We start from the raw sequence: 12,642 nt of genomic DNA, 5'->3' as shown, positions 1-12,642 counted from the left end.
GTTTCTCTATCAGACTTTTCTCATTCCTTACAAGACCTCCACCTGCATATAATGCCTTTTGTTGGAGGACTGTGGAGTAATGTCTGAGCTTAGCACTGAAGGATATAGATCTTTTATTGTCGATGTCTCTGGCTAGTTGGTAAGCCATTTCCATCTTGCTGATCTGGGATGCAAAGGCTTCTTTCTCAGAGATTTTGGGTTTAATCCATTCACCTAGGTACTTAAGCTTTTCAGTTCATTTTATTTTCTCCTCCTCTAACTCTAACTCTCTGGGCATGGAGTCAATGTTTATTATGAACATTGTATCAGGTTCATGCTTCTGACCCCATTCTTGACCCCTTCATTACTCATCTCTTTGCACAACACACTTTCTAATGTAGACAATTGAAGAGCAGAGATGAGAACCCATGGACTTCTGTTCTGATTTCAAAAGCACCTTATATCTCTTCCCTGAATTATACCTTGGAAATGGTATTGGCCAGGGTCTGTTGGATGATACTCGGTTACTGCAATGTTAGCAGTGCACACAAGATATCAGTGTTTCTGATTAGAAAATGTGTTGCTGAGAATAGCTGCTTCCAAAAAATGGTTGAAAGTGCACCATTGTTTTCCCATCAAAAGCTGTAGTGCAGTCTGTTCATATCATAGCTGTTATCATCACTACTTAATGAATGTCAACACTGAAGAATTATATCTATTTAATTTTCTTATTTTATTTGTAATATTTTAGCTGGAAGCAAGGAATATGTTGCCTGCATTAGCAGTACCACAAGGAACAATGCTGTGTTATTTGGTGGTCATCCCTGGACCAGCGTAACCTATCTGGAGCCATTTCAGTGCAGCATTAATTCCGACCAGGCAGTTGGGGTATGTGAGTTCTGGTACAGGTAAGAAACCAAAAGATATATGTCTCTGCTACTTGAAAAGCTTAGAATCATGGGTATGGTTTTGGGCTTAGATTCTTTTTTTTTTCAATTTGCTTTGCGTCGCACTGTCATAGATAGGTCTTATGGCGACGATGCTTGGAAGATGAGAGACTGAGTACGGATTCATTGGTTGTTCCCTTCTTAGTAGCCTCTTACGACATGAAGGGGCTACAGATAGAGTATCCTTTCACTCCACCCACAGAGGAGATGAAGATTTCCAATAAATCAATAAAGAAATCATGATCTACGTCCAACAGTATGGCAGCTGATCCAGGAAACATTCTCACCAGTTGAGGTGGCCATGCGGTTAGGGGCGCGCATCTGTGAGGTTGCATCCGGGAGATAGTGGGTTCGAATCCCACTGTCGGCAGCCCTGAAGATGGTTTTCTGTGGTTTCTCATTTTTGCACCAGGTAAATGCTGGGGCTGTACCTTAATTAAGACCACAGCCGCTTCCTTCCCACTCCTAGCCCTTTAATATCCCATTGTCGCCATAAGACCTGTCTGTGTCGGTGCGATGTAAAGCCACTAGCAAAAAAAAAAAAAACCATTCTCATGCCATGTCACAAGGTAGCCCTCACCTATCAAGATCTACATCCAACAAAATGATTGCTGATTTAGGACACCATTTTCTGGCCATAAATATTCGCAAGATATGTATTATGAGAAAAATACTGCTGCTCTTGTTGACGTTACCATATGTACAGGCTTTACTGTGACCTAGATGAAATGCTAGTCAAAGACAGTGGAAACTTATTTAAAACATGGTGCCATTTATACCTATTGTATGTATAAAGCAGAGTTCTGGGACAAGGTAATAATGTGAGGAAAAAGATGGCAAAGACGTAGTGTAAATAGATATGAACACTGGCCGCTTGGTTACTACAGTGGCAGTTTTTTGTCCATGCAAAATTGTGTATGGTAAACTGAAGACACTAATTCCAGATAGGCCGCGAGCCCAAAACATATATATCCATGTTAAAAAACCGAACCGAACCGAACCGAACCGAACCGAACCGAACCGAACCAAACCAAAACAAACCAAACCCAACAGCACTACAGCCCTTGAAGGGCCTTGGCCTACCAAGCGACCGCTGCTCAGCCCGCAGGCCTGCAAATTACGAGGTGTCATGTGGTCAGCACGACAAATCCTCTCGGCCGTTATTCTTGGCTTTCAAGACCGGAGCCACTATCTCACTGTCAGTTAGCTCCTCAATTCTAATCACGTAGGCTGAGTGGACCTCGAACCAGTTCTCAGGTCCAGGTAAAAATCCATGACCTCGCCGGGAATAGAACCCGGGGCCTCCGGATAAGAGGCAGGCACGCTTCCCCTACACCACGGGGCCGGAATTCATGTTAAAAACAAACCATATCTCTCAAAGAGAGGCAAAATAAATCCAATGCCATCTTGATCATTATGGTAAAGTATAGAAAGATAGGAACACCTTTTAGAATAAACACACCGGGCAGGTTGGCCATGCAGTTAGGGGTGCGCAGCAGTGAGCTTGCATCCAGGAGATAGTGTGTTTGAATCCCACTGTCGGCAGCCCTGAAGGTGGTTTCCCATTTTCACACCAAGCAAATGCTGGGGCTGTACCTTAATTTAGGCCATGGCCGCATCCTTCTAACTGCTAGCCCTTTCCTATCCCATCATCGCCATAAGACCTACCTGTGTCGGTGTGACTTAAAGCCACTATATCCATCCCAGAATAAACACAATGATAGCTCAGTGTAAGAATAGAGAACAACAGAAAGAAGAGGCATTGTTGACAAAGATGAAAACAGAAAAGGACAAGCACAACCTCTACATCATCTTGCACTCCTCCACTCATATAGATGGGCTTGACTAATTCCAGTTCTTCTATAGCCAATTTTTTCTAAGCCCTACAACAAGCTCATCTGTGCTTTTCAGCTTCATCAGTAGGGTGGACATCAACTTATGGATGGGACCCTGAACAGACCTTTAATCTTCATGTGGAAAGTGTAAAGTTAAAAAGAGGCCAGATAAATGAAATGACAATTTGGTGCTCTTTGCCTCAGATGGGTATTGGTGTATAGTTCTTTATAGAGTACACTCCAGCCAACAACTGGATTAGGCAGAAGGGAATCAAGATGACATGAAACGTTTCTGCAGTATGAACTGTTCAGACAGAACTAAGGACGGAAACCTCTGTCGCAGATGCGCCAGAGAGAAATAAACACTGGCTCATGTTCTGGGTTCTTGTACCTACGTCAAAGTACTGAGAGACTCACATCATCATAAGATAAGATCACTGATTGCAGAAGAACTCTGTGGTAAAAACTTCTGTGTATATGCAGAAGTCCACCGTTTGTCTATCACAGGGAGTACAAGACAAATTGACATAACTGCCTTTAAAGATAATGACAAGAAAGACTTCATTATTGATCCCACTGTCCGATTTGAGCATCGTGTTGGCCAGTCTACTGAAGTCCAGTTTGAGAAACAGAACATTTTCAAGCCCACCCTACTGTTCTACAAAAACGAGTACCAGCTGAAGGAAATAGATATTAATGACCTAATAGTTGGTGCTTGTGGCACTATACATACCTTGTTCATGGAATTTTAGAAAAAATTTGAACTGCCTATGAATAACATTGGTAGTATAGTTACTACCACCATATGTGGATCTGTAAACATCCTGAGATACCACATGTTCGGACCTTCATAATTTAAAAACAATACTACCTATATATTTCTGTAAGGTAAACATTTCTGTATCCTGATACATTTTGGTTATGGTTGTGGCAACCCGTAATTGCAGGAAGTCGTTGATACGTTCAATAAATATATAAGAGGAAAGTCAGATAAACACAGAAAAAGCAAAGTTATATAAAATAAAGATGAATACAGGTGGTAAAAGACTAAGAATACAAGACTAAAACAGAGTTGCAGGGATGTTGGGGACATTCAGCCAATGAGTCGGACGTCAATATGAGTAATGGAAAGGAACAAACTAGAGTGGAAGACTACCTCCACCAGTTTCATGCTTACTAATATTGAGAGGAAATTGAAAGAGAAAAACATACAAACTAAAGAGGGTAAAGAGAATCTGCTTTCCAGTATAAACAAGCTGTAGTCCTATTTCTCACAAAAGACCAACTACGCAGTGTGACAAGCATGCCTCCACTAACATATGAGAGGGTTTTTTTTAATCCCCACCATCATCGTCAGCTGCCCACTCCTACTCTCCTTAACACGTTGCAGTCGGACTGCAGAGAGTGAAGGAAGATAGCAGAAAAAAGTGCTGCTGGTGTGAATTTGTTCAAGGTGGGTCTCAACTTGCTGTAAAGAGACCCACACACTATGTTCTCAATGCCAAATCCTGCAACACACATGCAGGATTGAAGACTGGGACTGCAACAGATTGTCACAGTCTCAAAAAAGTTGAGATGCGCCTTCACAGCCAGTACATCTGGTGTGTCCTGCTCTTCCCCCACAACTGTTGGGAACTGAATAGTAAATATTCTTCCTCCATCCGTTTTTCTGTTGGGCCCTTAGGGAGTCAGATTATTTACCACTGTTCAACACTCAGCATATATTCTACTCCATTACCATAGCTGGAAAAACCCAGCCAGAAAATATGAAAAACACAAACACACTCACTCACTCTCTCTCTCTCTCTTTCTCTCTCCAAAAGCATATAAAGCAAAGCAAAGTCACCTCTGTACAGGACATGAAGGCCCTTGGAGGAGTGAAAGGTAAAGGCTTCCACCATTGTTAACCTCGGCACGTGATGGGGTACAGTGGTTAGCTCTACGCCTGGCCACCTTTGCCCCCCGGGAATTAACCTGGTATGCATTTTCGGTGTAGGCTGAGTGAACCTCAGGGCCATATGCACCTTCGGAAGTGGAAATCTCGTTTCTTAAATTTTACGACTTCCTGACGAGGATTCGAACCCACGTCCTTCCGGGCGAACGGAGGACGCCTTTACCACCTCGGCCAAGCATCCCCTTCCAAAAGCATATAGTATATTTTTATTTTGTGGCATAGTTATTCTGTTATGGTTTTGTATTTTACAGCCACAGCTTTTTCCCAGTCTTCCTGATGTAATTACTTCCTAGAGAAATGAAGCCAAAATAGTAAGTTCTTAACAAATTAGGGACTGCAAGGCCTGCACAAATCTACTTTGTTAGACACTGCTATATTCTTAAAGATAACTGATGAGATTTTTCTTACTGACATCTACGAGTACAAACAAATTGGTAGCAGATCATAAATTACAATTCAAAGACAACATCAGTGGGATAAATTTTTAATTAATGTGTTTTTGAATTTTTGTATTTTTGTATTTATTATTATAACATCATGTTGTTGTAGGTATAATGGCGTCTGTCCCATCCCTCTACCACCATATGTTCATCATCTAATGGAGCCTGAAGTTGATGTTGAAACCAGTCATCTAGTGGTCTCCTTTATGAATAGAGAATGTCAGAACAGTTCAGTTGTCGGTGGCAAAGGAGCATCCTTAGCACTGATTGATTCTCTCTGTGATCCAAAGGTACTTTGTTCTGTATGAACGGCCATTACATAGTTTGTTATGCACTCTATACTAAAACATAAATGTATAAATGATATGCAATGAAAATGGAACCTAGTTAAGCATGCTAAGTAAGTACACTGGAATAATAAATACTTCAGGGTATTTGCACCATTTAAAATCATTCTCATAAATCAATTATAGATGCTATTTATCAATCACTCATCAATGAACTGCATTTAGGGCTGTCACCCCAGGTGGCAGATTCTCTCTTTCTTAAATATTTTCAAAGAACTTGGAAATTTATCGAACATTTCCTTTGATAATTTATCCCAATCCCTTACTCCTCGTCCTTGTAAATGAATATTTACCCCAATCTGTCCTCTTGAATTCCAACTTTATCTTCATATTTTGATCTTTCCTACTTTTGAAAGCTCCACTCAAGCTTGTTCTTCTACTTAAGTCATACCACACCAACTCCCCACTGACAGCTCATAACACACCACACATTGCAGGTTATAAATTTCATTTTTTGTCCGTATTGAAGATCTACTTGTGATTCAAATTCTTATAATTTTGTTAAATACCACCTATTCAATACAATAATAACATAATAAAAACTTACATATTTATTAAGTTGTTAATATGGTACATGTTTCGCTCCTTTTTCGTGAGCATCATCAGCCAATTATCATTTACTTAAAGTTATATAGGATCGTGAATCTATTCTATTGGATTAAATTATGCTTGTAAACCTGATTGACAAGTCTTATAATATTTTAAAGGTCATATAACAATAAAATTATGTCTTTAAGTTAAAACATATTTGTCTAAAATCTATCTAAGTCTAACATTTTATTGGCGAAACTCATCTGGTGAACATCCTTTAAAATTATTTTAAAAACCTTTTGAGATCTGGCTAATTGTATTGATTCAATGTTGCTTGACTTAAATGATTGTCGTTGAAACTTCGTTAACTATATTAACAATTTTCTACAGTTGATAATTGCCTATATCATGAACATTTAACTTGTTCTTGATGTTGCTGGAGTAACATTTCTACAAAATGTATTGGCATCGTAGTTCTCAAGAGGCTAGGATTAACACTAGACAATTACGCAGCAGAAAGAAAAATATACCAACAAGCCCAATTTAGAACATACAAGAACCATTCAAATTCTACCTCACATTAGAAAGTTTTTATTCACCAACAAGTTTATTCATAAACAATACTCTCGTATTGACAACATAAGATTAATGCCAATACATTTTGTACAAATGTTACAAAGCGCAGATGGGACTGAAATTTCTGGACGGTTGATCCGGGAAATAGTTTCTTCGAGGAATGGATAACGCAGGATGTTTACAACGTGATTTAATTAGGATGCTCGCGGGACCACGTAATTTGAACGAATAATATGGGAAAACGTAGTTTCCGGGAACGTATAATCGAGGTTCTACTGTACATGATGAACTGCAAGAATGACCCTATGTTAGACAGCAAGATATGGCGAACTATGAAAGAGCTCAACAATGCAAACACCTCAGCAGTTATATAATATAGGGTGTTAGAAGAGATCAGAGCTTGATAGGCTGCTAATTCAACTTCCAGAAATGCTAGAGATCTTCATTCAGTAGTAAGGAATTGAAAATTCTAAAATAAAAATAAAATGGGAATGAAGAAATACTGAAGAAGATTTTGGAACAGTCCAGGATGAAAAGGGTGCATGTTCTAATGCCCAAGCACTTGGAAACAATCCATTGACCATGATGATGGATATATTGTAATCTCTATTTTATTTCTGTCCACCTATTTAGTCATGGAGTTAGTTACTCATTGCTTCACAGGCAATGATCATTATGGAATGGGGGCATTTCTCTGTCCAATGTGATGATTGCATGTTATGTGTGTGCTGATGATGATGATGATGATGATGATGATGATTATGAGTTAGGGAGAGGGTGAAACCCAGGGTTTTGGGATGCACTTTAGTGATTAGGAATTGTATATCACCTCTTCTACCCTTTCAGCCAACATTCTGAGGTGAATTTTTATCCCACCAACAGGATTCGAACCAGTTGACCACAGTGTCAGAACATATAGACTTGATGCCTTAACGATCAAGGCCACTAGGTGGACGAAGTCCTCAAAGATCCAAACAATTACAGCAGGCCATGTAACACCACTACCATCAGGGTGAACAGGCTGAGGTGGCTGGGGCATGTGCAATAGATGGAAGTTCCTGCATGCCTGAAAGAATTCTCTACATGCAATCAGCAAAACTTGCTCAATGGGCTAACCAAAGAAGAGGAGGCTAGATGATGCGGAGGAAGACCTTAGGAACTGGGGATTCTGCAATTGGAAACAAAAATGGTACAGTCAAGATATATCTACTGCAGATCTATGGTGGATGAGATCAAGGGTCTGTGAAGGGCTCTGGTGCATAGAATGATGATGATGACAATGATAATTGTAGAAAGATAGGAACATGAATGGGAACACATAATATAATACACACATTGACATGCTATTTCTTCTTTCCATTGCTTTTATCAACCTGGTGACCTCCTTCCATCCTTCTGCATTTGTCCTGTGTCCTGACCTGTATTCATCTTTATCTTATTGGCCCTTCCCTTCTCTGATTATTCAGCTTTCATCCAATTGTAATCTTTCCATATCAATACTGTAAGTCCATCAAGTTGATCTTTTGGTGAGGATTGAATAATAATAATAATAATAATAATAATAATAATAATAATAATAATAATAATAATAATAATAATAATAATAATAATAATAATAATAATAATAATAATAATAATAATAATAATAATAATAATAATAATAATTTTTTGTTTTTTGCGAGGGAGTGTGGAAAATCTTTCATAAGACGCTTGTGAGGGTCCGCACTCAACAAGTGTGTGGAGATTCTTACCCACTAAAAACCACACTCCCTTTTCCCACGACGTTTATCTCCGCCCCGGAAACCGCTCTCGCATTACTTCAGGACGGATGTCGTGCTTAATGCATCTTGTGCTTCACCTTCCTTCTTCTGCTTTACTGTCTGTCGTAATCATCCAGGTCCTTCTTCTTCTGACGCAGAATATTTTCTACGTAAACTGCCACCTGGTCCCAAGATTCTTGACTTCATAGCATTACTGACACGATCCCTTCTGGCGTCATTTCTCCCTGCATAACTTCTAAGCATCTTCTTTGTGGCAGACAATGAACACACACAAAGAAAGTATGTAATACGTCATCAATATCACCGCAGTATGTGCACGCCGGACTAGTTGGTAGCCCTAGTCTATGAAGAAATTTTCGGAAGTATCCATGACTTGTCAAGAACTGTGTGAGATAGTAGTTCACCTCACCATGATTTCGGCCAACCCATACGCCCAGAGAAGGTATCAGTCTTTTAGTCCATTTCCCTCTAGAATCATCTTCCCATCTTGTTTGCCATCGTTGCATTCTGCGACTAAGAGCCAAAGCCTTTGCCCTCTTCCCTCCTAGCTCTTCTTGTGTAAGCCAAATTTCTTGTCTTTCGAAGGCCAACAAGTCAATAGGAGCTACTGCTGCTACTACTAGAATCGCAGGTTCTTATACTGTACGATATGCACAAGCAATTCGTAAAGCTGCTCTCCGTTGTACAGCCGCAATTCTTTTCCGATGTTTCGCAATTTTTAACGATTCAGCCCAAATTTCCGAACCTTATAGCAGTATCGATTGAACAGTCGACATGAAAAGCCGCCTTTTACTAGATTTCGGCCCCTTGATATTTCCCATGAGTCTACTAAGTGCAGTCATGGTTTTTGCTGCCTTATCTGTTACCCGTTGGATGTGGTCCCAATATGTAAGCTTAGTATTAAGCGTTACACCAAGATATTTTGTGCTCCTAGTTGTTTCGATGGCTATCTGCCCGATCTGCATTGGTACAACAGTATTAATCCTTTTCCTCGTCAGGAGGATAATTTCCGTTTTATGATCTGCGAGTTCTAACTTGTGATTTATCATCCATTCTTTGACACGTCGCATCACCTGATTCAATTTAAATTGAGCCAGCTCTAGGTTACGAGTTACTATCACAGCAGCCACATCATCAGCATAACCCACAAGTTTTACTTCTTCTGGCATCTCCAGCCATAACAAACCATCATACATGATATTCCAAAGGTGTGGTCCGAGAATTGAGCCTTGCGCTGCACCAGCTGTGAGCCGTTTTCTTCTCTGACCATCTTCCGTGTCGTATAACAATGTACGGTCTTTCAAATAGTCTCGCAGTATATACATGAGATATTCTGGTAGTTTTAAAGTTTCTTTTAGAGCTTCCAAAATATCACTCCATCTTGCCGAGTTGAAAGCATTTTTAACATCTAGAGTCACAAGAAGCGTCAGCTTTCTAGAGTAATGATTACCCATTTGAGCTCGTTCTGCTGTCTTCACCACTTCTTTCACGGCATCTAGAGTTGAGTGACCTCTGCGAAATCCATGTTGTTGGTCAGAAAGGTCGCCAGCTAATCGGACTGCTGCTAGTATTCTCGGTTGTAATAGCTTCTCTAAACCTTTCCCAGCAGTGTCCAGCATACATAGAGGTCTGTAACCCCCAGTTTTCCCTTTACTGATCAGAACCAGTCTAGCTATCTTCCAACGAAAGCTAAAAATTCCCGCTTTCAAACAATGGTTATACATTCTCAACAGCAGTTGAGGACATAATTCGACTGCCACCTTTAATACTTCTGCTGGAATACCATCTGGTCCAGGGGCTTTCTTATTTCTAAGGGAATTAATAGCTGTTATCAGTTCTTCAGTTGTAAAAGGTGGTACATTAACTAGTTCTTTCTCGGCCTCATCATCAATCCTCTCTGCATGATCAGGGAATAGTGTGTGTACTATTTCTTCCATTATGCGTGGATCCATGATAGGGCTTGACAGCATCCCAAATTTATTATTATTATTATTATTATTATTATTATTATTATTATTATTATTATTATTATTATTATTATTATTATTATTATTATTATTTGGCTTCTTCTTCTCCTTCTTCTTCTTCTTCTTCATAATAATAATAATAATAATAATAATAATAATAATAATAATAACATACATACATTATCATTATAGACTGTTATGCCTTTCAGCGTTCAGTCTGCAAGCCTCTGAGAATTTACTAAACGTCGCCACAATCCTCGATTTGCAACTAGTGTTGTGGGCTCATTTAGTTCTATACCTCTTATCTTTAAATCGTTAGAAACAGAGTCTAACCATCGTCGTCTTGGTCTCCCTCTACTTCTCTTACCCTCCATAACAGAGTCCATTATTCTCCTAGGTAACCTATCCTCCTCCATTCGCCTCACATGACCCCACCACCGAAGCCGGTTTATGCGTACAGCTTCATCCATTAATAATAATAATAATAATAATAATAATAATAATAATAATAGCTTTACATCCCACTAATTACTTTTACAGTTTTCGGAGATGCCAAGGTGCCCTAATTTAGTCCCACAGGAGTTCTTTTACATGAGTCTACTGACACGAGTCTGACACCGGACTGAGCCAGGATTGAACCCAAGAAGTTGGTATCAGAAGACCAGTGCCTCAACTGTCTGAGCCACTCAGCCTGGCATGTGAAAATGAAGTTTCTTAGAAGTATACTCAGAAAGGTGAAGAAGGACTGTAGAGTGTGATTACTATCTGTATGCAGTATGGGCGAGAGGGGAGGAATATTCATTTCGCTACTTGCTATGGTGATGTTCACATCAGCTCCTGGTAACTGAATGCCCTCGTCCATGGTTCTCCTGCTGTCAGCAGGCCAGCTGGACTATGTTAATGTGACAGAGGCTTCATTTTGCTCCTAGTAGCACAGCAGTAGTTACCACCTCCACTACCTTCCTTCCCCGCCTCTTCCCTCCAAACTCATGGCTTCGCACAGGTTTGTGCCATCAAATAGTAATCACACTCTATAAGAAATACAGGGACAAGGAAAGGTGGGGGAAAGAAATGTTACAAAATAGAATTAAGACCAGTAGACTGATGTGATTTGTCCACATTGGTAGGATGGAAATAATAAGAACCCCTAGAGCAATGATGGAATGGAAAGTGACTGGAACAAGACTAGTTGATAACCAAGGAAGTAGTGGACAACCAAAGAGTAGAAGAAGCACCAGAGAGTAGAGGCATGAACTTGCCCAGAGAAATGGTTCAGAGAAGAACAATGGAAGAGCAAGCAGTGGACCTTTCCCAACAGGGAGTCAGATAGAGTGTGTGGAAGGAGACAACTTGGGGCAAATATTCATTTATAGGACAAGGAATAAGGGATTGGAATAAATCACCGGTATTAAGGGAAATGTTCAACAAATTTCCAAGTTCTTTGAAAATATTTATGAAAAAGCTAGGAAAACAATTGATAGGGAATCTGCCACCTGGGTGAGAGCACTAAATGCAATGTTACGGAGATATCCGTGGTAGGTAGAGGTGAAAGAAGGTGCGGGTGTGAATGGGTTTCAAGCTACGAATTTAACGTGCAATGTAAAATTAATTTAAAATTTAACTAGGTTATATTTTCTTTTCAAAAACAAGAGATAACAATCATAACAGGTACAGAGTAGCAAAAAAGTAGGTACAATATTACTGGATTCGGGCTCAGTGCCCTTACTTCATAACTCTTGGGCAATCAGCCCCGCCTTACTCCAAAAAAAAATTTTGCCAAGGGGCAGAAAACCCCATTCATGCCCAGGAGCACTGGCTCCAAACATTACACATAAAGCCTGCACGAGGCATACAGAAACAAATTTCAAAGAGCGATCCGCTCTCAAAATTGTAAGCCTATCACAAGGCCACACCAAACTCTACCTTCAAGCTGTCCTTCTAAGGACGTATTCACAGGGGTAAAATACCCAACCTACGGAGGTCTATTACATGAAAAGAAGGTTGATTACATGACCTCTAAAATAACAATTTGAGAGGAGGCGATCTTGCACTCCTAATACACTTTGTTTTTAAAACCTAATCTGGCTCTGGGCCGCTAACGCAAGGGCTAATCCCATACTACAGAGGTGACTTAGAGAAGAACACTTTACATTACATAAACGAAGAATAGTTTGAGAAAATAAGTTCACCTCAAAACAAATGTGAGTGGGAGCTCGAGAGGGTTAGCACTCTCTATCCCAATATGTAGCTTTACAAGAAAAAGATGAAAAGAGTAATTACATTTT

The 12,642-nt window shown here is 39.8% G+C and overlaps 1 protein-coding gene across 2 annotated transcripts in view; it reads left to right on the top strand.

Annotated features, from left to right (window-relative positions):
- Positions 1-12,642, top strand: part of LOC136871678 (rifampicin phosphotransferase) — a 210,305-nt gene that overhangs the window by 85,064 nt on the left and 112,599 nt on the right. For both annotated transcript variants that reach the window (XM_067145175.2, XM_067145176.2), the window contains exons 10-11: positions 731-887; positions 5,265-5,445. In XM_067145175.2, the coding sequence (XP_067001276.2) occupies positions 731-887; positions 5,265-5,445 (338 nt within the window). The remainder of the gene's footprint in view (positions 1-730; positions 888-5,264; positions 5,446-12,642) is intronic.

Source organism: Anabrus simplex, chromosome 4 (assembly GCF_040414725.1).
Source record: "Anabrus simplex isolate iqAnaSimp1 chromosome 4, ASM4041472v1, whole genome shotgun sequence".
Taxonomy (NCBI): Eukaryota; Metazoa; Arthropoda; class Insecta; order Orthoptera; family Tettigoniidae; genus Anabrus; species Anabrus simplex.
The sequence above is the reverse complement of the archived record's forward strand: the minus strand, read 5'-3'. Positions and strand labels throughout refer to the sequence as shown.